Source organism: Siniperca chuatsi, linkage group LG15, assembly GCF_020085105.1.
Source record: "Siniperca chuatsi isolate FFG_IHB_CAS linkage group LG15, ASM2008510v1, whole genome shotgun sequence".
Classification (NCBI taxonomy): domain Eukaryota; kingdom Metazoa; phylum Chordata; class Actinopteri; order Centrarchiformes; family Sinipercidae; genus Siniperca; species Siniperca chuatsi.
In genome coordinates, this window is record NC_058056.1 from 23,805,980 (window position 1) to 23,831,587 (window position 25,608).

The 25,608-nt window shown below is 38.2% G+C and overlaps 2 protein-coding genes across 3 annotated transcripts in view; both read right to left on the reverse strand.

Annotated features, from left to right (window-relative positions):
* Positions 1-10,131, reverse strand: part of vps39 (VPS39 subunit of HOPS complex) — a 29,635-nt gene extending 19,504 nt beyond the window's left edge. The window contains exons 1-13 of one of the 2 annotated variants that reach the window (XM_044166552.1): positions 9,491-10,131; positions 9,147-9,212; positions 8,956-9,020; positions 8,380-8,422; positions 8,089-8,183; positions 6,764-6,862; positions 6,558-6,650; positions 5,554-5,737; positions 2,832-2,952; positions 1,873-1,993; positions 1,427-1,553; positions 669-811; positions 314-454 (exon numbers count right to left, since the gene is read on the reverse strand). In XM_044166552.1, the coding sequence (XP_044022487.1) occupies positions 314-454; positions 669-811; positions 1,427-1,553; positions 1,873-1,993; positions 2,832-2,952; positions 5,554-5,737; positions 6,558-6,650; positions 6,764-6,862; positions 8,089-8,183; positions 8,380-8,422; positions 8,956-9,020; positions 9,147-9,212; positions 9,491-9,563 (1,371 nt within the window). In that variant the 5' untranslated portion in view covers positions 9,564-10,131. Of the gene's footprint in view, positions 1-313; positions 455-668; positions 812-1,426; positions 1,557-1,872; positions 1,994-2,831; positions 2,953-5,553; positions 5,738-6,557; positions 6,651-6,763; positions 6,863-8,088; positions 8,184-8,379; positions 8,423-8,955; positions 9,021-9,146; positions 9,213-9,490 lie in introns of both variants that reach the window. The other variant, XM_044166551.1, reaches the window with a different exon arrangement.
* A 651-nt stretch (positions 10,132-10,782) lies between these two features.
* Positions 10,783-25,595, reverse strand: LOC122861779 (transmembrane protein 87A-like). Its single transcript, XM_044166656.1, has 20 exons — positions 25,436-25,595; positions 23,460-23,517; positions 22,635-22,732; positions 21,265-21,381; positions 21,037-21,084; positions 20,867-20,908; positions 19,609-19,735; positions 19,388-19,449; positions 19,015-19,198; positions 18,804-18,903; positions 18,501-18,594; positions 17,065-17,136; positions 16,826-16,934; positions 15,327-15,385; positions 15,052-15,155; positions 14,869-14,945; positions 13,619-13,683; positions 13,463-13,515; positions 13,077-13,107; positions 10,783-12,925 (listed from the first exon to the last, which is right to left on the reverse strand). The coding sequence occupies exons 1-20, from the start codon at positions 25,544-25,546 to the stop codon at positions 12,884-12,886; spliced, it is 1,653 nt and encodes a 550-aa protein (XP_044022591.1). The 5' UTR covers positions 25,547-25,595; the 3' UTR covers positions 10,783-12,883.
* Between the last annotated feature and the right edge of the window lie 13 nt (positions 25,596-25,608).

Here is a 25,608-nt window from a genome sequence, read left to right on the forward strand (position 1 = left end):
AGCTTAAGATTCAAAAAAGTCTGTTTGTTCTAATAAAATGTGTTTCATTTCAAAATTAAAAATCCATTGTATGGAACAAAGGTGACACACACTGACAAAATGACAGCATAAAAGAAAAACAGGACAGTAGATCACTTTTGGTTGACTAAAGAGCGGCACACTGTACAGAGTGTATGCTGAATATTCTGTTGCACATTGTTATCAATATCAAGTAATAATTAATGTTCAAAAGTGGCAGTTTGGACTGAAAATACACCATTTGCTGAATCACAACATGCATGAAAAAAGAAAAGGAAGATAGTCTGGGCCTTACATGTAGGTAACATTTCAGCAGGGTGGTATCAATGATCTGCAGGAGTTTTTTGCGGCTTTTAATAGTAGGCGTGCCCTCCATGAGTGGAGACGTTGTAGAAGGGTCAGAGTCATTCAGCTGTTTTACAAGGTGGCTGCGTTTCTGTGAGGACAATAAAAAAAGAAGATTTACACCAATTATCTTAAACCTCACCCTTAACAGGCTTTTATTATTATATGACCCTGGGGTTTTGTTAATTCTCCTCTAAGTAGATCCTCAGTCAAAGCTTAAATCCTTTACAAAGTAGGGTGTGACAAAATGTATCACTTCCATGGATTTTTCTAATTATCTCTGTGTTGTAAGGACACACACACACCTGGGTAAGGTAATCGATGAGAGCGAGATGAGCTTTCTCCAGCTCTGCCCCGGACAGAGTAGGCAGAGGGTTGGGATAGTGCAGCTGTTTGCGGTAGTCTAACGGGAGCAGGTCTGGGTACAGCCCAATCACATGGGTGGGATCTGCAGAGCACAGGAGGGGAAATTTGTCGTACTTTATTCCACGTATGATACTTGAGGTTGTTTATTAGCCTTTGATTAAAGGGGAAAGTGACTTAAGAACAGAGTTCTTAATGCAAACAAAAAATTACCATAACATATACCATAAAAGAATAATCTTTAGTTGGCCAGACATGATGTGACATCATTACATGTGAAAGTCATATGTGAATAAAAATATTTCCATCAATATACACAATAAGCAACAGATGTCTAATGAGTTCAAGAAAAGAGAAAGAAAAAATAGCAGGCAGAATAAATGTGATAGAATTATGACCAGATTCACCTTAATTAGGCTGCAACACATAAACATAGATTGTGAAAGTAAAATGGGTGATGTTTACCACACTGGGACAAATCTGATCAAAGTATACAAAAGTACAAAATATTTACTTTAAACATGTCTAAGCTATGAGCACTTATTGTGGAGTCCTATGTAGTGAATAGTAACCATGTGTTATAGGTTAAAACAAATTAATATTGCAACACATACAATTTTATCCAAATCTGACTATACTTTACAAATTTAGCCTGAACAGACAGAAATCACATGTCGGCTGGGAGGGAGGAACGCCTTACCTGTGCCGAGTTTGGCAAACACCTGCATGGAGTCATCAAATCTCTTCTGGCAAAACAGATTGAAGGCATAGAGATTCTGGATGTGATGTATCTGCTGCTTCTTATCACCATCTGAATCATCCTTCATCTTCTGGCAGAAAGAAAAAGAAAAGCAAACAAATTCATTAGGCTACAGAAAAATGGCTACAGCTTATTTATGCTAGCTTCCAAGAATGTGAAAAGCACATGAATGGCATTTTTTATTCTTGGAAATGCGCCTGGAAAGCTAGATTGCTAGATAGGCTGACCATAACGTACAAAGCTGTGAGCATTTTACTGTTTCAACATACAGCTCCTAATCAAGATAAGTGATTTTAATGTTCCGTCCTCTGAGCTGAAGCACAAATTGAATCTTGAGTAATTTAACAACAAGGTTTAATAGTGAAGTGAGTGGTTCTGCTGCTCACCGCCAGCTGGAGAGCCAGCTCAAACTGCTTGTCCTGAAGAAGCTGCCGGATCTGGCTGGCTATTGACACGGGCACCAGGCGCCACACAAAGTGGTTGCTGGCAACATACACAATATTTGGCCTGAGAAAGAAAGAGGAGAAAACAAGATTAGAGAGAATAGGTTGAAACACAAGTGTTTTCTTTGTAAGGAAGATCATGAGAACCAGAAAGCAGGATAACTGATGAAAGAGGCAAAACATGCAAGATGTTCTTTTAAGGATGTTATGCATAGGAACCAGAGTGGTAGCCATCAAAAAAAGCCACCATTCATTATCAAATCTGAAACTTTAAGCTGGGAGTCTTGCAATAGCCACTGCAGGCTTTTTTTTATCTCAAAATACTGCAGTGCTGCACCATACTGGCACCACCATGACAAAAAATATTTGCTCATTTTCTTGTTATAACGTGAAAGATTTCTCATTTTGACAAGATCCTTTTCACATTATAACAAAGTATGTTATTATGACACATTTTCTTGTTATTACTACATACCAAATGATTCGGTTCAAGAACCTTTTGTTGTTATAACAGCAAATCATCTTACCTTTTTATATCAAGAAACTTTCTCATTATGACACAAAATCAACGTATCTTATTAAAACAAGAAACGTTTCTCATTATAACATGATAAGATGTTATGATAGTGGTATAAGTTTGTATGTTGTTATAACAAGAGAACTCATTAATCTTTCAATTTATTACCAATTTTAAAAAGAAAAAGGTGCAACAATGCAGCTAGCATGATGTAAAAGGTCAGACATATATAAAAAGTAAACAGCTAATTTCCACAAAATCTGTTTGTGCTATAGTTCAGTCAGAATTAGGTATAATAACTGCAATTTGCAAGTGTTGCCAGAAAATCTTAAACATATTACAGTTTACTAATGAGACAACAAAACTTCACAGAGGACTGCCTCACCCTGCTGAAGTGATGAAGCGAGGTCTCTGAAGCTCCACACTCTGCACCAGCAGCCTCGGCTCAAAGGTCCGGATCTCCACGTACCGAGGGAGAACAGCTATGATGTATGGAGGCTGGTGCTCTGAGAACATATGAAAAGACGCAAGAGTGTAAAATTTGTGTGCACATCAACCAAAACCAAACTGTCACAACTGGGTTTGTGACATAAAAATTTCACATATCTTTGGCAAGTCATCACATATCTGTGGCCTTAGATACCGTAGCTGTTGTTTAAGTTAATACATGGGTCTGACAAAATGAATAAAAATAATACAACAAAACCTAAACAAAGGGTTCACCTTTTTGAGGGAGAACAGGTAACTAAAGTTCCTGGAAATAAAATAACACTTTTATAAAATGGATAATATATGTAGTATTTTGCCTACAATACATTTTTTTTTAATTTTTTGCTTTATTCAACAGTTGACAGAAGAGGAAGACAGGAAACCAGGGGAGACAGTGGTGAGACATGCAACAAAGATCCTCAGCTGGAAACAAACCAGGGAAGTTGTAGTGAGGGTTAGCTTAGGTTGCAGCACATGCCACATGTGCTGTAACCATTTGTCTACCAGGGCGCTCCTACAATATATTTTGAGATTGAGAAAACAAAGGGCTATTTGAGCTAACTTTTACCTTATCTTACCTAATCTACCGTGTATTTTCTCGATTAATCGTTTAGTCTATAACATGTAAAAGAATATATTGAAAAATGCCCTCTATAACTTCTCAGAAGCCAGGGTGAAGTCTTCAAGTCGCTTGTTTTGTTTTGTCCGACCAACAGTATTTATTTTACAATGATATAAAACGTTAGATGTATTTAAACTGACCAGCTCTCATCCTTAGCCAATGCACGCCAAAGCCACAATACTGACTATATCAAAACAAGGAAATTGCAAACTGTAAGAAACCACTGCTTGGAGGCTTCATTTCCCCTTCATATTGTTCCTTTCTGCATTCCAATGAGCACAAAAGAGAGGAGCCGTTGAAACAATGTGAGAGTTTATCGGCATCACTTCTGTCACAAAGCTCATTAGTAACCCAGACCTGTAGTGTCTTAGTGACGGGATAAAAAAGCTAATCTAAAATTATGTTTCCTCTTCTGACATGTGGACAACAGCAGCACAGCTCAGAGTGGAAATAAAGACTTTGCACAGGGTAAGGAAAGCTCTAGGAAGAGAAAAGAAAAGACAGACAGCAGATGGATGACAACATCTGACAAAACAATGGGAATATTTACACCAAAAGCTTCATCAGGTGTTTGTTTTAATATCCAGTTACAAACCTGCTCAATCAGTGTGACAAGAAGAGAATAAACTGTACTGTTACAGGCACAGGCATAGTCAACATACATAACATTTCTTAACCAGTCGGTGAAATCAAATAGCAACATACTGAACACTTTAAACAGATGCCGTAAAAGCTGCATATCATTCAACAGCTTACTATTAACAGAAGAGAAACCAAAACTTCTTTCAAATGATGGAAACTTCCAAAGAGGAAGGAGATCAATCTCAGATTATGCTCATGCTGAAAAAGTTCCAATTAGATGCTGACTATGTTTTACACATACACTTACCTGCACTACTTATGTTTTCATATACCAATACATATTTATACTACTGTCCATTCTGTATATATTTGCCCTATAGGGTATTCATATTTATACTACTGTTTATACTGTACATATCTGACCTATAGTGTATACACAGTATTAATATCCAGCTGTTTATTATGTATATGTCTACTACTACCATTACTCATACTTACACCTGCACTATATATTTACACTTATAACTACAATGCCCACTGTAACTGCTGGACATGGTGTATATATCTTAGTGTTTTCATTTAACTGTGTTCATACTGTTAATATTGTTCATACTGTATATATCTCAGCGTATTCATTATCTGTTATTTATATGCTACCTCTATACATATGCACAATACTCACTGCACTTAACTGCTTTTTGCATTTCTGGTTAAATGCTTTCGTTGTCTCAGTACTTGTACTCTGTGCAATGACAAAGTTGAATCTAATCTAAGCTTTTCTAATCTGCGTGTGAAACAAAAAACCTGCATGTGACCTAGAAAAAGGTAAATTTTACACCAGTCTAATAATTTATAGTAGGCATTGTCCTTGGCAAAATCAATGGATGCTTACTTTTGAGATACCAAAAATATTCTATTGAAATATAATATCCGTTTATTAAAACATGGATACGTTTTAAGGGTTTACTGTTTATAAAGAGTGATAAGAAAACAAAGAAATTAAGATGATTTTGTTCCCGAGTGAAATTGACTGCCTGGGGTGACGCATTTTGGCAAAACACCTTCTGTGTTATCTGGAAGACTAACCCACATAGAGAGCTGGGGGGGGATTTCTGGCTCTTGTTACTCAGCCTGTGTGTGTACTTTTGACTTTGCTATCAGTTCCAATCGATACTGAATACAAGTTAACACTAGTGAACACATGAAGAGTCATAAAAGGATAGAAACAGTGATTTGGACTGGGTATGTAGTAGCTTGTTTTCCATATAAGCAGGAATATGATACCCACTAAGAATTTAATGTCTACAAACAGGTCGCATAAAAGGGACACAGCTAAAAAATAACTATAGTAAGTGCAGAAACAGATGAATATGAAAATGTCTTCATAGTATTAGTTGCTGTGCCTCTTTCTTACCCATTGCTATAGGGATGTCTGTCCAGTTCAGGGCACACTTCTGGGTGCAAACGCCCTCTTCATTTAGCACTACAGTTAGGTCATCCTGACCAACAGCCACCTTCCCATCAGCCAGTGGGGTAACCAGAGGTTCCAACTGTTTCCCAGTGGGGAAGAGCTCCTTGATGGAGCCACGGCCATCCATCTGGTTGACAGGAGAGTTAGCACGAGTGAGTCAGAATATAAAGAACCTATTAATAACATCTTACAAACGTCATCTGTAAGGTAAATTATAAAGTGCTTTAGACAAACAATTAAGCAACATTAAAGAGAAGCTGATTATACTAGCAATAACACTACCAAACATTAGTTGAAGAATAACAAGAAAAAGAAATATTAAGGAAGAAGCCCAAAATAAACACAAAAAATTCAAGGACAACAAAACAGACAGGAACTAATTATATAAACAGCCTGCTTCTAAACTTCAGAAAATGTATAAAAAGATCATTTTAAAGTGATACTCCTTCCAAAACCTGTCCATGAAACACACACTGTAGACTTGAAAGGCACCTGCGAAATGTTTGTAGTTTGCCCCTTCACAGAGAATAAAAGATTCAAGCTAGTTCATATAAGAGTCATGATGTGGTCCAACCCAGTCCACAAGGTTGCACATTAAATCGCTGAACACTGAGACTTATGCTGTGTTTTTAACAAATGAGCATGACACTAAAGAAGTGAATTCTGCTACAGGAGTGGTTTAAGTGGTTTCTACGGGTGTTTCGATACTTCACTGTCACTATTGGAATCCATTTTAAATGCCATGAATCCAAACTGACTACAGCCTCGCTTCTCCATTAAGGAACACACTACAAGCCTTTTACAGCCTTCTTGCAAGTCTACAAGGGATGAGCTTTTCATATTCAAAAGATAGATTATGGGTGGGAAATCACTTAAGTTGTAAGTAGCTACAGATAAGTAAAGCTGAGTCTATAAAGCTTAATGTTATCCTTTTCTGTAGCACATACCCGAATGAGGTAATAGTCTCGTTTGAAACCAACACATATGGAGTTTTCACACCAAGCCATGGACTTTGGAATATCTGGAGCACCGAAGTCCCCCTGACAGACAAAAAGAAAACATTAGGGTGTCTAAATGTGTCAAAGGGTTGGAAAAAAAACCTTCTAAATCTGATCATACTGCAGTGAGTCACATCTCAAATATATATTTTTACCTGCAGCTCGTGGAACTCTCTATCCTTCCAGTAATACAGCTGGAGTTTCTTTTTCACTGCGACACACATTCTCAACCTTTCCTCTCCTGAGCTGGTTTGCTGAGAACAAAAGACAAAATATACAAATCATGACTTCAAATCAGGGAAAATATGAGTATAACACAGTTACAGTTATGACTGTCTTTGACTGTGTCATAAAATTGTAAGGGAATCACACCAGTTTTTTGTATGTTTTGGCCCATTTACTGCAAATTGAGTGTATCTTACATTACTGCTGAACATTTTTAAAACATACTGTTGTATAGATTTCTAAATGTGTTTTCCTGTCTCTACGGCAGCCACCGTTACAAACACCGTACAAACTGATTTCAATACAACTTGACAAATGCTTGAGCTTGGTAATCCATAACTACATCCATCACATCATATTGCTTTCTATTCTTGTCAAGAATATATTGGCAAACTCTGAAATAGGGGGCTGATTTAAAAAGTATAAATCGGTGTGGTGTGTTTATGTGCTGGTTGGAGGCAGCAGTATGAGATGTGCTGATTCGACCTAATAAAAAGCAATGAACTTGACATGCACTGCAAATATGCATATAGGATTATTATTATTATTATTATTATTATTATTATTCGGCTCTTTATTTGCTTTTGTTAATTCAAGCGTTACTAAACCATTACTAAAAATTTTAATATGATGGATTACCTATCTTAATCCTTTAAGTCTCTTTTTTTTCTTACCTCACGGAAATTAATTGCAAAAAAGAAAAAAGGCTGCCTGGAACGTAGAAAACACATTCAAAAGGCTGAAAGACAATGGTGAGCTCCAGGAAACAGTGAGCAGTAATGTAAATTATACTGTACATGAATTGCAGTAAATAATAATGGCTAATTTAACATCTGGACAAGGGACAACAGTTGAAAATGTGCCTTTTGGCTAACAATGGCAGATTAGCAGTGATGTTGATCAATGTGCATTGACCCTGAAAATAAATAAATAAATCTGGTCTAGACATGTAACAACAATGGTTATGACCCACATGAAGCCTAATTTGATAAAACTGAACAAACCAGTTCACTCAAAGCTCCCTGGTCATAAAAAAGCTTCCCATTAAGACACTGACTCATCTGCCTTTTCTCTTAACCAGTCCACTAACTTATAACTGTATGATTGCAGTACTGTACATACTGAACAAGTGAAAATTGTCTCACTAGAAATATTTAGAATGGGAAGCAATACAAATGCATGAATAGTACTGTACAGTAACAATGGAATAATGCCTGAAATCCTAAACTGCAACCACAAAGGGACAGTAACCGACCTGCAAGTCACAGGCGAAGAGCGTGGCTCCTTTGGCTTTGGACAACACAGTGATCTGCTGGAAGGTCAGGAGGTCATGGACGTGGATGTTGTTCTCTGCAGGAGAAAACAGATTACTGACTATCTGTTAAGAGAATGAAGATGAATGCTATGCTTTGTGTCAATACACAAAAAGATTGTAGTTTTAAGGCTGAAAAGGTTTGACAATAAACACATGAAGACTAATCAGCATTAACTCTTAAATTAAAAAAAAATATATATATATATTCATATTTTAGGGAGAGAAACTTACCAAGAAGACTGACAAGAATTTTGTACTGCGAGACAACGTAGAGCTGTAGAAAGAGTAAGAAACACAATTAGAGGTTTGAACCAAATGAATCCAAGATCAACCAGTCATCCTTGTGGACATTAACAGTACATCACACCTGGGCTGAGAACACACTAGAGCTCAGATGTTTAACCCACTTTGCCTGGGGCTCCTGCCTCTATCTGTAAGCATGAGAAGTCTTAACTACATTGTTCAATTTGAAGGTTGATCTGAGCCATGCTAATCACATCAATCATCTTTGGTATTCTAATCTAAGTTGGCATATGGATGTGTCTTGAGATGTGTGGGATTCTCAGATTCATTCCAAGAGAGGGAGTTGGCCATTGGCAATTAAGAACCAAATTTAGAGTGAAGCTTATGTTTACGATCAGACGGTCCTATTATCAATAATAACAGGACAACAAAGTATGTAGTCCTAGAAATCTGAAGTATTTGAGTTGTGACTTCCCTCACCAGACTTCTTCCCCACAGAGTTTTTTAATTAATGCAGAAATTAGTCTGTGGTTATTCTAAATCTCATCCCACAGTTTTATCTACCTGCTGAATCTTCTTGGAGAAGTTCTTATTGGATTTTTCCAGTGTCACCTCAAACCGGTTGGTGCCTAACGGGAAAAGAGACTAGTCATTAAAAATAACTTTTTGAAATGAAATTTTGACGCAGGCAACAGTAAGTTGAGAAGGTCTGCAAAGGAATCAGTTGCTTCCTTCATCCCCTTGGCTCTTCCTACCTGCATCCTTCTTTATTCGGTAGAGAAGAAGATGCCCTGGCTTTGTTCCCACAAGAAGCCAGTCCTCTGTGGGAAGAAAAACTCAAGAATCAGGGTCTGACAGTTCAAAGGATTTTGTCATTTCAGACATATTATGCAATCAAAGACAACCATTTTCAGTCAAATTCTGAGCTGTCCTTGCAGGAAAATCATTCATGTCTGTGGTGACGCAATTCATCACCTCTAGACAAGTGGGACACCTGAGACTGCAGTTCAATAGGCGACTAGAGGGACCACTTCAATGTCAAAGAATAAAAAAAGTAGCACTGACATATCTCACTATACAAAAAGTATAAACAACTTACCCCAGGCCGCAAGACAGTCAATCTGAAGAGGAAGCTTTTCCAAAATAGGCACTGATTCATACGCGTCATGCATCTTGAAGCAATATTGTTGATTCAATTACAAACCGCTCTGATGGATCAATCCCACACGGAGTTGACGTCTGCCGTTCAACAGCTGACTGACTGACCGCTGATAAGTCTGTCAGGGTGGTACGCCTTTATGTGTCGCCATTAACCGACTGAGCAGTTCAGTGTTTCAACAAGCAATGAGGAAATCTGGTCTAGTAAACCTGGTATCGCAGACTTCTGCAACGCTATGCAGTTTAGCTTGTTAGCCAGCTATCTCTCCGACCAAAACAACAGCTGATCGTTAGCCTGCTAGCTTAGAAGTTAGCAAGCAACGGCTACTGCTCCTAAACAGTGTTCCCTCTCACTCCATGCCAAGTGAAACCCGAACAAAGATAGTTACTGTGTCGATAAAGACAAACACAGCCTTTAGTTAACTTAATACAAATAGTAAACACTGTATTGGCTATAACGGTTAGTTTTCGTTAGCCAGGTTAGCTTCTTTCCACTTCCTCAGTTGTGTTGACGACGGCTGCGCGAGAGAATAGGGTTTGACAGCCACGTGACAGAAGTCAGCGCACTCACGAGGAACGCATTAAAGGTGCAATGACTAAATTTGTAGTCATAGCTAAATGGTGCTGTGCAATTCTCGCGAGACATTATGGAGGTTTAAAAACAATAGTTTTTAAAAAAATTTATTGTATTTTTAGTTTGGGGGGCAATTGGATAATAAGGATAAATGCTGCTGTACAGTCTGTGTCATAGTGCACGCACTAGAGATTTCTTCCGTTATTTAAATTAATAAAATTTTAAGAAAGCACTATAATGCATAAAAGAATACTTAACAAAAAATACTTGTTTCAGTTCCTGATTTGACCTCATTCTTTAATTTTTGTTGTTTGTTTCGTTATCATTATTTTAGTTGGGGTTTTTTTTGTTTTTGGATACATGTCTTGCTATTTTACATTTTTTGATCAATTTAATGTTGCAGCTAATTTGTTTTGTAATGGTTATGCTGTTTTTAGGATAAATGTATATTGCCATGAACTGCTGTACAGTAAAGGGTTAATAAAAGAATGGAATTATGTCATAATTCACAACATTCTAAGCCACTCTTGTGCAAAACCAACATTCCTTTTTGGAATGCGTAGCAAAGAGCATTCTAAAAGTCATACAGCATACTCAATAATAGGCAGCTACGTATCAAAAAGATTTGTCCTAAATGCACACAAAACTGACATTGTAACCATGTTTCAATATAAATTTTATTTGCAGGACATACGCAAAAAGCCATACAATATCATCAGCTTCACATTACAATGCAGACTTACATCCAGAAATTGGGCTTTAGTGTCTCTCTAAAATAAAATATCCTCAACAAGACTTGGACAAATATAAAAATCATAAATGAAGGAATTTAGAATATCCGCACATACTGCAGTAGATTGCACAAGGACGGGGATATAATTCTGCCAGATAAGGCAAGATTATTTTGCAGTGTGAATGGGATAGGCTCAAAGGAATCTGTAATTGTGGTGAAATGAAGATTATTTATTTAGTGTGTACAGTACAAGTTTTTTATTTTTTTTTTTAACTACCCTGTGCTATTGAATTTGGGTGAGGAACCTTAACAAAACTCTGGCCCAGTTAGTGGAGGAGGAGTGAGAAAGGATTACATACATACAGCAAATTTCCTCTATTTTCGAATTTAGGCACACACCACATCCGTGAGGCTTATTAATGGGTTCAGAGATTCAGTAGCTAAAAAATAAAGTTTCACTCTGGTGACAACAACACAAAGTGGACCTAAATCACTGCTGTTATGTGAAAAGCTACAAAATGTTACTTTTTATAGAAATGAAAATAAACATCCATCAAGTTTAGACTTATGACTACTTCTGCTTGAAAACAGGTCTGGAATTTTCTTTATGAGGGTCATACAGGTTCCCCACTCACTAAGGACCAAGCAGTCTTTCACTTGTCAGTAAAAGCTTGAAAATCGCCAATATTAGAGTCATATTTTCAGTTGCTTGAACTGTTCTGTGTAAAGAATGACATCTCAGAGAAGTGATCTGGTGTAACGCTCGTGTGTACAAAATGGATACTTCTGATTCTGTGTTTACGAAAGTATTTACTTGGCTTTGAAAGAGTTTCATGACCAAGAGGGCCATTACATTCTCCCAGCCCAGAAAACAGTGGGTTTCAACACAAGAATCACCCAAACACAGATGTAGCATGTTTTACCCTGACTGCGATATGCTTCAAGTATCAATATTCACTGATGCAGCCGTGTTTACATAGAATTATCAGGATTACTCAGTTAGCCAGACAACAAAGTGTTAGTTATGTGGTAACAATAATATGTACATATATAATTTGTTGGTGCAGATACAAGAAATGAGCCCAGGTAATCTTCACTGGTTAGGTAAAAGCATTAAAACATTGTTATTTTTTGTTTTAGTTATCTGGCTAAATGGTTAATCATACCATACAGTTGCTCGCTCATTTCAATATTAAATATACGTCATCATGTGACCTATTAAATATGTAATGCAATAAAACACATGTTGAAAACAGCCTGTTTTTTTACATTTAGGTTAGGGCACAGCACATCTCTGAAGATAACCTAAAGTCGCTGTGTTGGCTTAAATATAATCTTATTATGCACAATAACATGGGGTTTTCAGCATGTGTTTTCCATCATCTGACTTCTTGGTTGAGACAACTGCCAAGCGTCATGATTTGTACCTGAATAGATTCGAAATCAGTCCTCACAGTCCTACAAATTTCACCAATCAGACACTGACTGGGGTCACTTCTGCAATTTGAAGTGGGTGGGGAAACTTTTCAAATGTTTTTATCTTGCACCCCAGTGCTCAAGAAACCACACGCCCCATTAAATACTGTATTAGTCTAAAACTGATAAATTCGATAAATATCCTATTTTCCACAAGGACACTGTGGAAAATGCCCAGTTTCTGCTCGATTTTGGCCAAGATTATGACACTGAAGAAACATCTTTGAAACAAATAAAATATTAATCAAAATGCTCTGCTGGGTAATTGCTTCACTTTCACCCCCCTCCCAGAATGCTGATCTTGACATTAACAGCCAACCCATCCAACTACAGGTTGCACAGTACCCCTTAATATAAACACACTATTAATGCATCTCTGAGCTTATTATAGTGTTACACAATTCCTGTGAAATAAAAATATAAATGTAAAGTGTCTGGAGAGAACAGTTAGCTTTGCCCACATTTTTTGTAATCACTCAGAATGCATTCATTGCTGCCTCAGTGAAATTGCCTTTTTTTCCCATTCCCGCATCATCTTCTCGCATTTACTTCTATTCCATTTTGGATCTCTCCATCTTGGTTTTCAGGATTTCCTGGAAAAAGAGAGCACAGAATAATGCATGTACAGTAATGCGGTTGTGGAATCACAGCACAGTAAAGCTCATAACCACAAGCATTTTAAATAGACAAAAATGTGATTGGAAATCATGGGACTAGCAGAGGGAAAGTAAAAGGACCCTTTACCTCTTCCTCATCTAGCATTACAGGGAGAGCTCTGTATGGAGAGAAAAAAAGCAGAGAAGGAGGCAGTGAATGCATTCACACAGTCCAGGCCTGGGTCAAACAACATTTTAAGATACTCTCTATAGCTTGTTTGTGCTTCCAAAGCATTGCTATTTGAGTATCAACATTATATCTTTCTAGTCTGAGCTGTCCTTGATCAGGTACTGTAAGTTACATTCATACAATTACATAAGCAGAGACAATATGACATATTAAAAAGGATTACTGTTTTAAGCTGATACCTTATTCTCACAAATTCCAGCTTGCTTAATACTATATGTTTTTAGGAAGCCTTGAGCATGCAGAGACTGGTCCTAAGAGTGCCAGCTCAAATTTACTTTACTTACACATCAGCAACAGTTGTAGGGATGTTCTCCTCAACCCATTTTAGGTCTTCATCCTGGCAATAGCAGAGTTTAGAAATACAACATTATTAAATTATGTGTGAAAAAACAATAAATGGATGAAAGAAGAGAGATGTTGACAGAAGACAGTTGACCAACCTCTTTACTCAACAGTTTCTGGGAGCCATTAGAATCAGGCTTTGAGCCTCTCATCTTCATTCCCTCTAAAAAAAATAAATAAAATAAGCCCAATGAAATCACATAAAAGTCCCATTTCCAATAATATGATTATAAGATGAACATTTCTAAAAGAATCTGTTCTCCACATATGTGCGTGAACAGATTTAGATCATGGCCTCACTATCACCGGGTTATATAACACAACACCCCAGTTGACATGGTCGTCTTATTGGATCTGAGGTAAAATGTGAGCAGATTATTTGCATTTGTCACAGAGTACAAAAATGGATCCATCAGAACAGAACAGGAAAAAATAGTCATCAGAAAAGACTGTGTTTCCACATTTAGTGTGTTGATGTGACAAACATCAAACTGTCTTGTCTTCATCCCTGCAGCCCTTATGGCCCTGGGATCTACACTACGCTATTTAAGTATGAGTTGTAGATCAAAAAGCATCCATTCATTTCACCTGAAACAAAACCTAGCTTTTGGCCTTCAAATTAATTTAGACAAGCAGCTGATATCTAGTATATTTATATACAAAAATCACCTCTATTAATGCTAGCTTTTACTGTGTACTTTAGCTAACATGCATATCAGATATGTTTACAAGACAATACTGGTTAGCTGGCTGGATAGAGTTGCTTGATAGCAAACACTGACATTGAAATACATTAAACAAACCGTACATCAGTCATAATTATCAGAGACAAAAGGATTACTCTTCAGTCAAAAACAGCACAGGAATGGGGCATCCTGGTAGAAGAGTGGTTAAGACATATAACCACATGCATGTTGCATAACCCCCTCTCTCCCCACTGTTCCTGTCTATTTCTACACACAATTATTATTGAAAAAAGACAAAAATGCCCCCAAAAAAAATCTACTTACAAAAAGAGCACATAAATGAACCGTGCCTGTTTTAATTGTATAAAAAGGAGGCCAAGTTCTACAATGCAGTTGTAAAATGTGTTCAAGTGTTGATAGCAACTGATGCCCATGAGGACCTCCAATATGGCTGCCAGGGAGGGTATTAGTTGTCACACTCAGCTGCTATAGCCCAAGATTTAGATACTGACAGAATGTATCTGAACTGTACTAAAGCAACAGCCCACCCCACATATTTCTATTCTAAACACTATCTGATGAGGGTGTCCTCAATAATAAGCAATTATTGGATAACCCTTGGCTGGTCTTGTGATGGAAAGCAGGAGAACGATAAGTCTCACCAAAAGCCTCATTCAGCATGGGCTCCTTGGCCTCTTCCTCTTCATCATCTTCATCAATCAGAGGAGAATGGGAGAACCTGAGAGAAAACCAGAACCAAAAATGAAATATAAGTACTGGCAACTTTAAATGACAGAAATGGTTTTGGGTTCCAGGATCAGCCCCAGCTCCAGATTGACTCTGACCTCTGGCTGTTAGCAGAGGGCCGCAGCAGCACCATGATAACCAGCAGAATGGTGGAGAACAGGAGACGCCAGAAGGCATCGTCTACCCACAAGTCCCTCCAACCCTGTGGAAAAGATAAAAACAGAAAACAGTGAACACAACAGTGAGATGATTGTTATCAGGTTTGAAGACAAGTTCACTTTTCATCTCTGTATAAACAAGAAAGGTAAACCAAATGAAGGAAGAGGACCGGAACACAATACAATCATCAATCGATGACGGAAAACAAACTGACCGTCTGGCAGTCTACCAGCTTGAAGACTTTGGTGGTCCAGATGATGAATATGATTGAAGCTGTGGACACAAAGTAAACACTGGTCTCACTTTGATGTCTGTAAACAAGATGCAAATGCTCAGAAACAGCACATGAAAACTCCCACCAGTGGAACCAAAATTAGAAAAGGTTATCCCTGCCAAAGGTTTGGCAAATACACAAATGCATTTACCTACTTAAATACATGAAAAGCATATATTTATTCAGTATAGGACATGTGTTAAAGAATAGTTTGCATGCTTATTCGCTTTCTTGCTGAGAGTTAGATGAGGAGATCAATACCACTCTTACGTCTGAACAGTAAATATGTAGCAGGAGCCAGCAGCCAGTTAGCTTAGCTTAGCATAAAGAATGGAAACAGGCAGTAGGCGATTTAACCGGCGCAGCTTTTCTAGCCTTCACGGCACTTCTGTAGCGAGTCGAGTCAGTGAGTGAGGTACACACGCACACACAGGGTAGAGACAAGATGAGTCGGAGAAATAATTTCAGATGGCGTGCTCTGAAAAGAGTAAAGTAGACAGCCGAAACAGAGCTTTAAATCAAGAATGGACAGACTCTTACATGTTCAATCTTCCCACAGGCAGTTCAAAACCAGTATGTCTCATGTTCCAAGATCATGCCGATTATTAAAAGCGGCAATGTGAAGCACCACTACGAGACAAAGCACAGAGCATCTTTTGAGCAGGTTAAAAAGGGGGACGGATTTTGGTAATTTGGTAAAAAGGGGGATGGCATCCCCCCCTCAAATCTCCTACTGGAAACAGGGGGCAACAGTTAGCCTGGCTCTGTCCAAAGGCAACAAAATCCACCTAAAAGCACCTCTAAAGCTCACTAATTAATACATTATATCTCCTTTGTTTAATCCGTACAGAAAAATAGAAACTGAAATATGTATTACTTCAGTTTCAGATGCTGACCTTGCTAAAAGAGTACTCCACCAATTCAGCATTGCACTCCTGTAACATTATCAGACTCAAGATGGACAGTTAAAAAACAAAAACAAATGAACAACAACAACAACAACCGTGCAGCAGTCTTTTTAATTCCACACATTTTTCTTCCCTGTCAAAACCTGGTGCCTACATTACCCATAATGCAACTCAAACGGTGACAGTTCTGTCAGAGATTGGGGTGTGTTATGCACATAGCGGCTAACGTAGCCTCAAGCCACTAGCCTTAAGTAGAGATGAAGAGCGGGCCACAGAGGTCTGGTAAGCTCACTCATGTTTCCATTTTCAAACTGATGTTGCCTCAATATAATCTATCAGCTCCCTCTGGAGCCACACAAGGCTTTAATACAACTTTTTTCATATATGCAGTAGAACTCTCCAACACCTGTAAAAAGACATTGATGTGTGAAATCGGTGGAGTTCCCCTTAAACTGATCATAATGAAGCAGCTGTTTCTGAACTAAGGTACAGCTCTAAGAGGCAATCCATCTCAGAGCAGTTGCTACTCACCGACAACAGTGAAGATGAGAGTGTTGGTAAAGTGCTGATACAAAGAGAGTTTCACTACATTTCTGCGGAGTTTCAGGAGACGAGTGGTTTGTGACAGACTGATGAAAATGTAGATGCAAATTAAGGAGAACAAACTGTATAGACATTAAAATAATCAGAATCAAAGGTTAAATCTGCAACAAAAATGCAAATCCTGATTAGCCCCGAGTAGCCGTTTTGGCTGGTTGGGTAAAGGATATCCACCACATGACACAGGAGTCAATAAGGGAGAGGCTGAGATTAGCCACCAGGGCAACGGTCCCATAGAAACCCTGGAAAAAGAAGAAAAGAGTTGGATTTTACCAACGAGACAAAAGACGAGCCTAGAGGACAGCAAGTGTGTGTATATAAACATGACTGAGAGAGAGAATAATTACTTAATCACGAGGGAAGTGCTTTTTTAAACATAAGATAAGCTTGTGTTAAGATCTGGTGAAGATTCAAGTTTCACATCTTGACGAAACACATCTGCTCACCAAACTACCCAACCTCTCTCCATTCTTCTTTCTGTCTTTCTTATCTTATATTTGTTTGTGTAACTTTGTGTTTTCATGACTTTTTGAACTTGAACTTGAAAATCACTCTTAGAACAAATTCGTCATTCCCTATTATCATCACTTGTCTGCCTCCCAGAGACTGAATCCCTGCGTAACCTTCTCTCTCTATCGTCTCCTCTGCTCAAATCAAATTTATTTATACAGAGTGCCTTGAAAGCTGAGCCAGGCAAGAGTTTTATGTAAAAATACACCACCACTATCAGCTTCAATCAGCCTGTGGGGGCTGCAACAGATAATGTCCTATCTGCACTAGTTGAAATGCAGTGGGTTCATTATATTTGCCTGGATGAAATTAATCTGTGGCCACAGAAAATGATGAATTAAGTGAAATAGAAATGGTCTCCTAAACAGCAGCAAGAGAGTGTGCCTCCCAGAGAAAGTTAGACTCAGTGTTAAATCTTTTTCCTTTCTCATCCATTTGGTATATTTTGGGATACATTAAATCTTCACTGGGTGGTTTGATTGATATAGATTAGTGTGTCCTGTGCAGTCTATTTATGCCACCTAACAGGATCTCTGTTTCAAAAAAAGTTACCTCTCGCTGCCATCTGAAGCTAACAAGTTTAAACTGTGCAGAGTGCTGCGTTTAAGTTGTGAGCTGTTGATACTAATTATGGTCAGCATTTTTTTTCCAGCAATAGGCATTTAATGTACTTACATTCTATAATAACTGCTCTATATAGTAATTTTCATTTTTAGTGGCGGAGTCCGCCACTCGCATGCGGGATTTCAATTTCCTCTACACACACGAGAGATTCACAGGAAAAGATGCAGCAATATAAATCCATCGTCACTGTTTTGAAATTTATCTCACTGATATCAGCCTCACTGTTTACTGTTCACTCTTTAGTCACTGCTAATACAAACCAAATACTTGACGAGTGGAGTTACAACCAGGACAATTTAGACGGTTAGAGGATAGTTACCTTTTATGTATTTGTGTGAATTATCTGAAACTGTCATTGTGTCCTACATGGCATCTGCCACTCCAAATAGGCTAAAATAAAATTTAAGAATGACAGCTATTGAGTGGTGACCAAGCGAGAAGCTGGTGGAGTATATTAATAGTCGATACTTACACCGGTCACTCTTAGCACACCTTCCACAGAGGAGAAAAGCAGGTAGAGAAGCCCAACAGCTACCAGCCGGTGCACTGTGGTACCCAACCTGGGCCTACACAAGTGAGGGGGAAAACTGTTCAGTTATACTGACAAATAATTGAAATGGGAGTAAAAGCAGCAAGTCCCTCACTGTTTTTTAATTTGTAAAGAATACAGGATAAATATTTAAAAACAACAACTGTGCCTTGAAACGATCTTAAAATGTTAAAGTATTGAGACATGACATGAGGCAAAAGGTCTGTTTTAAAAGAGTAAACTTACCTGACTATGCCATAGCCAAGACTGACAATGAGGACCAGGATTCGGGCTAAAGATCTTTTGAGTGCAGAGAGCAGCTCAGCAAAAATCACAGCACCTTGAACTGTGAAGAGAAAAACACACAAACAAAATTACTATTATAAGCAGACTGGAGTAAAGAGAAAAGAGAAAAAACATTATTCCACGAACAAGCAAATAAATTAAATCAACCAACCGTAGTCTCCTTTGTAACGGATGCTCTGGTATTCTGAGTAAAACACAGCTTTTTCCAGCATGCCGAGAATGATGACAGCGCCGATCCAGAACTGGATCCGCAATAGATCCCTCCAATAGCAGGCACACCAGAAGAGCCAGAGAGCCCCGAACAGCACATACACAATGCACATGATCATGAAGAACTGTGATGGACAGGAGAGAGAGAGACAAGTATAATATACAATGTATATATATATTATATTGTCTGTTGTCCCCAGACTGTGATGTCATTTATTCATACAATTTCTGTTTCTGATTTAGTCATAACGATTTTTAAGACATTTTTTTTTTTTTAAAAAAAACCCTCCATTTCTATAATTTATAGTACATACCATCATCAGGGGCCAGTCTGCTGGAGAAGAGTAGTCATGTGGTCCCTTCATCTCAACTTTCACTGGGGAGCGAAAAATAAAAAAGTCACTTCTGCTGACACAAAAGTGCCACTTCTTAAAATTCTCAATACTTAGATTTTTTATTCCTCTTTACCAATGTATCTACTGAGTAAATATGAGACATTCTGAAGTTTCTGAATTGAAATGGTGTTGTTTCTCACTTGTGAAAGCAAAGTTGAGCTGCTCTGCCCCGATGTCTTCTTCCTCAACTCCGCGGAACACAGGCTGAACCTTCACTATGAACAGATATGGACTGTCCTCCCAGGCTTTGGCCACTGCACTGATGTCCTGCAAAAAGATGTTTATGAGCAAAGAATCATAAGGGTTGTGATTTTTATTTATTTATAGTTTTTACATAGACCCACTAAAACCATAAACAAAGAAATGTTAAGACCAACAGTATTTGCAATGACCTCAATACCTGAAAAGTGTCAGACAGAACTGAAAGTTTCCAAGGTCTTGGTTTGACACTGCAGTACGGAGCCCCTGAATGGTCACAGTAGGATTGTTTTTTCTGAATTACCTTACAATAAATTTGGCATTACTTCGAATTAAATTTGGGTTACCTCACAATACAAGGCTAGAGTGAGCGCACCCTCAGCTGAAGCTGCCTCAGTCTGTATCATAGCAGCTAATGTTAAGATAACTAGTTCTCTAACGACGCTAGCCACAGTATGGCTATTGCTTTGGCTGCTGCTGTTGCTGTGATTATGGCTGTAGTCTTGGCTGTGGCTTTTGATTGTTATGATGACCAAGGCAGTGACATTTTAGTTTTTAATGGGTGTAACTATGCAGGGGATGTGTGTGTGTGTGTGTGTGTGTGTGTGTGTGTGTGTGTGTGTGTGTGTGCAGTCAGGTGACATGGCTGTGCTGAGCGGGTGAACCTATTCCTGAAATCCTGTCATATCTGATAGAAGCACCAGCTTCAAATCCTGGCTTTACAATGCTTTCTCAGCTAATGTTAGTAGGAGCAGTAAAGAGTAGTCACAGTACAGCTACCGTAGCCATATCCAAAGCATCACAGAAACAACTACAACTGCAGCTTTAGCCCTAGCAATGACCATGTCCACAGCAACAGCTCAGCCCACAGCCAGGCAGAGTAGATGTAGTCACAGCCAGTGGATGTAAAGCTTACTGTCGGAGCTCTGCCTTTTTAAAAGGAGTAATGAACGATAAATGCATAATGTAAAGTGTCAGATCATTGCTCCTGTCTGTAGTATATGCAGGGCATTACTCTAAACGGGCAGTGTATTATATCTGGACCAACACACAAACTGTTCCACAGGGAACGCAAAAGTAGTTCAGAAAAAAAAAAAAAATTCCCACTGTGACCTTTCAGGGGCTCCGTAGGACATGAGCTCTGATAAAAACATATATTTAAAAGACATTTCCATTAAACGTAATAACAACATGTCTTACCGGCTTGTCCGGCCAAATAAGGCTCTGATTCGATGGGTCACTCTAAACAACATAGTGAACATAGTGTTAAGGTGAACTGACAATACAAACAATACAATATAAATTTAAAAAACAATGCTTCACAGAGTTTTTAGATATTATGGTCAATCCATCCATGATCCGTGACTCACATTTGGGCTAGTGAGGGGCTGATATGGGTTGAAGTCTGCATAATACACCTAGGTGAGAGGATAGAGTAAAGACATTTTTATGAAGTTACATGAAATAGCCAGACATTAGATAACTGCCGCACTAACAAACACTGAGGTTAAACTTATGTATATAGTGATGATTAATTGGGCAACCCTTTGTTTATGTGCTATCCATTGTAAGAAAACACCTCTGTCTTAGTCACAAACCTTCGGTAAGAAGAGGGAGGAGCAGTTGTCGAAGTACATGTAACCCTGACTGTAGAAGCCACTCCAGCCGTCCTTCAACATGTGGTCCATACCAAACATGTTCATCGCTTTGTTGTCCTACAATGACAGTGAGGGGAAATCAATTACACTATGCAGTCAGTTAATTCTCTAAAAACTATACTGATGTTGCAACATTATGTCAAATGAATGGAGAACAGTGTCGACTGAACAGGCAGAAAAACTGCATTTACGATCCAACAGTGGTTGAATGACAAAAGTTGTCATTCAACCACTGATGGAGGTAAAGTCTTACACTGTTACAACAAAAACAAGGAGATGTAAATATTTAAGGTTACGCGCAGGGATGGGAGGTATGCCTAACTTTAGTGTACATCAGAATTAATTCATGCAATTCATACTGAATATTAAAAACTGCATGTGGCAGTAGTTTATTTCATACATATCTAGTTTATACTTTATATAGACTTGTGACCCCCACCAAAACCACACATGCATATTTCAAACTAAAAGTGTGGAGTAGTAATGAAATCAGAATAAACAGTTAAAGTTAGAGAGTATGTCAGCTTGTTGACTAACAACTTATTATTTGGATAATTTTAGATTACTTTTAGGTATTTAATTTATTATAATCTATTAAAATTTTAAAAAATATTGTAAATTGTATTTCTGTATCTTCTTTTTTGGAGGAAAGTGTCCATGATTTCTTCACTACTTTCTTGTCAGCTGCCAGAAAGTGAAGAACAAAGAAGAAAACACTGTGAGCTGCTCTCATCTTGCTTGAAGTCAGTCTTCTATCTGTTTTAGGAGAATGTTTTGAGGATGACAGAAGAAGACACTGACATTTCAAAACACATCTGAATGAAATATGTCCTGACCAGGCTATAGGTAACCTCGATATATATCCTTGCAACGGCGACGGGGTGAAGCACATCAAAGCCGAAGCAGCAGCTGAGTTTGAGACACTTCTGGACAAAGAGCCAGCGCTGGCACAAAGACAGAAGCAGAGCCCAAGGCCACGAAAACACTTTCAGATAGGACACACCAGCTGCTCTGACTGACAGATTGTTGATGCTGAATGTGAAGCCAAAACCCCTGAACTGGAGAAAAGTCCATGAAGAGAACTTTCTGAGAGTGACAAAAAGTGCTTAAAAGCTTGAAGATGTAGTAAACTTGTCTTTCTTGCACAAAATCCATGAAGCAAGTAGACGATTGATTTGATTTTGAGTGCTATTGATTTTCAAAACCCAATTTCTAGCTACCATGTCTGCAGTACCTGTGTGTGATATTAACATTCATGGCAAAACAAATAGTTGAGACTCAGACATCAACAGACAAAAGTCAATACTCACTGGTGTGTTAAAGACCTCATTGTAGCAAACAGAGGAGCGCAGGTACCAGCTGATGTTGAAGGGTAGATTTCTATCACATGATGCTGTGTCACCCTGGACTGCAGAGAGATAAAAGACAACCAGTTACTCAAAGGGTAGCGCTAGAGGGCATGTTGCTGCATTGCATCCTGGTCTATTTTCTGCTACCATGAGAGTAGAAATCAGTATCCCTCCCTCATTTACAGTATGTGTTATATTTTAAACTAAAAAAAACAACTTGAGGTATACTGTAACTGGGTCAAAACTACGAGATGTGAAGCCAAATCATCCTCCAGGCACTGCATAAAATTTCAGACGAAGGAGAGGCAGAGGACACAAAGGGCCTTTCTGCGCATAACAACTCATTTGCCTGTACTCTTGTATTGCTGTGTCACAACACTGACTTGGGTCAAATGCAACCGATACATTTTGACTGTGGTTTTGTTTTAGCTTTTGAATTTAGGTGCCTGATGGGTGGAATTTGCCACTTCGCAAAAGACAACAAGTGCCAGAGAAAACACCAACAACAAAAAGAAGGATGTACTGTACCTGAGTGTTACCTTCCTGTGTCTCACAACTTGCCAGGCAGTACATTAATTAATGTCGTGTTATTTTAAATATTCCACTTATCAGACAAATGATCTTTGTACTTTGTATCTTAATATTTATAATAAGGTGGATACAGATGCAGGAAGTAGCGATGGGGAAAATGGTACCCTCATTGTTGGCATTAATTATCGAATGCCCCAATCCTGTTTTAGCGAAGTAAAAAAAAACATTGCATGATGAGGAGGTCAGACTACTTACACTTCATGAAGATGGTGGTGTTGGCGTACAGCGTCTTTCGAAACACAGCATCCTGTGTCTGAAAACACAACAGACAAATTCTGTTCTTATCTAATAACTCTAGTTTAGCGGCATGACATGTTAATATCAACACTCCTGTCTGGAGCCACTTCAGGCCACAGCAACATATCATCAAGGAGCAGGATACATTTTCAGGAGAAGCAAAAGATGATACTGACTGAATACAACAAGATTTTATTTTGTGAGATGAATCATGAACGCTTAAACTGAGGATAGTAATCAGCCATTGACAGATTAAAACTGCATTTAAAACTACAAATGTACAAATCTGGCAAAACCTGTTAATGGATCCACAAAATGCATGCCATATCTGTAAGAATGTGCTGCTAGGAATATCTGTGTTTTCACAGTTGAAAAAAAAAAAACTCAGTTGTTCCTGTCAACTACTTTGTAAGTGTGCATCAGCTTTTACATGAGCTATGTGCAAACTATAAGGGGTGGACACTCGACACAATCAAATGTACTAACATTTTTGTATTTTTTCATATGAGGAACCTCAAGCTTCTGGATAAAAGACCATGCTATTAGCCAAAATAAATCAGTTTTTTGGTGCAGTGCAACATCAGCTACAGATGACAGCTGAAGACGGTGTGAAATGCAAGTTAAAAAAAATAAAAGTGTCTATAAAAGTGGTTGCTTTTTAAATGAACTATATTCTAGTCCAACATCAATGAATTTACTTTGTTGAGCCATATTTGTAGGTAGCTAATTCTTATAAATATTAACAACCGAGGGTGTTAATTACCCTTGTTATAACAACATGAATGCAGACAGTAGCACATTCTGATGTCCTGCGAGGATATACTACCCTGGCTCCAATAACAATAACAAGTAATGCATTCAAATGTTTTACTTAAGTAAAAGTACAAAAGTATTGGCATCAAAATGTACTTTAAGTACCAAAAGTACTCATTATGCAGAAAGGCCCATTTCAGAATAATGTATATTATATTAGTGGATAATAATTTTTTATGCATTAATTTGTATCACTCATCAAAAGCTGATAAAGGTGGAGCTCATTTTTACTACTTAATGTACTTTATCTGCTGGCTAGCTTGCATTCACAAGGGGATCAATAAAGTTTTATCTTAATCTATAATATTACATCATCATTTATTTGTTAATTATATTTTGTATTATTAATCTGAACATACAAAATAACTAGTAACTTAAGTTGTTAAATAAATGTAGTGGAGTAAAAAGTACAATATTTGCCTCCGAAATGTAGTGGACTAGAAGTATAAAGAAGCAGAAAATGGAAATGCTCAAGTAAAATACAAGTACCTCAAAATTGTACTTAGATACAGACAGTACTTGAGTGAGTGTACTTAGTTACCTTTCACCACTAGTTAGTAGTTTATTCTGATACATGTTTCCCTTTCTCTCAAGACTAACTACAACACTTTTAACAGTAGCCCCTTCTGTCATGCACTGAAGTAATAACCGGTTGAGCTACCCTCTATGGTTGCTCTATGACAGGGTTATGTTTTCTAACAGAATGGCCTTCCTTTCTTTTAATTACACATCTATTTGTACAGGTACATTCTCTTCTCCTCTGTGACACACTTGCAAATAACATTATGTCCTGACAGATGCCTTTACTAACTTACACTGGTAGTATTAAGATGTGCACTGCTATCTAGCAGGGGGAAATACCATTATTGACAGCCAGAGTTATGAGTTTAAATTAGTGTAATGTAAGATAGCTCATTCCGATTGAGAGGCTCATCTTGTCAGGCTAGCTAATCCAGGACTGTTAAAACAGAGTAGTGTGTCTAAAAGGTGGAACATTCAGCGGAATGAAGGGTTGCTCTGGGGCTAGTTAGCTATCCTGCCTAACAGCTGCTATGGAAGATTTAACACGACAGACTATGCAATAACCGTACAAATGCACATGTTGAAGGTGTAACACCCACCGAGTTGATATCCACCTTCCATACGGAGACCTCGGACGCTGTTCCGAGACGGAAAACTAATGCAAAAATGAGCAAACATAACCGATGAGCCTGAGCATCTGGCATCTTCATTTGAGCATCTACTACAGGTCAGACTCATATCCGCCTCCAGTTCCGGGTTCTTCTTGTTGTAG

Coding starts and splice junctions, on each gene's coding strand:
- LOC122861779 (XM_044166656.1), bottom strand. CDS start 25,546: ATGAAGATGCCAGATGCTCAGGCTCATCGGTTATGTTTGCTCATTTTT. Junction 17,137..18,500: donor GTGTGCTAAGAGTGACCGGT/GTAAGTATCGAC, acceptor TTCTTTTTCCAG/GGTTTCTATGGGACCGTTGC. Junction 16,935..17,064: donor ACTCCTGTGTCATGTGGTGG/ATATCCTTTACC, acceptor ATTTGCATCTAC/ATTTTCATCAGTCTGTCACA.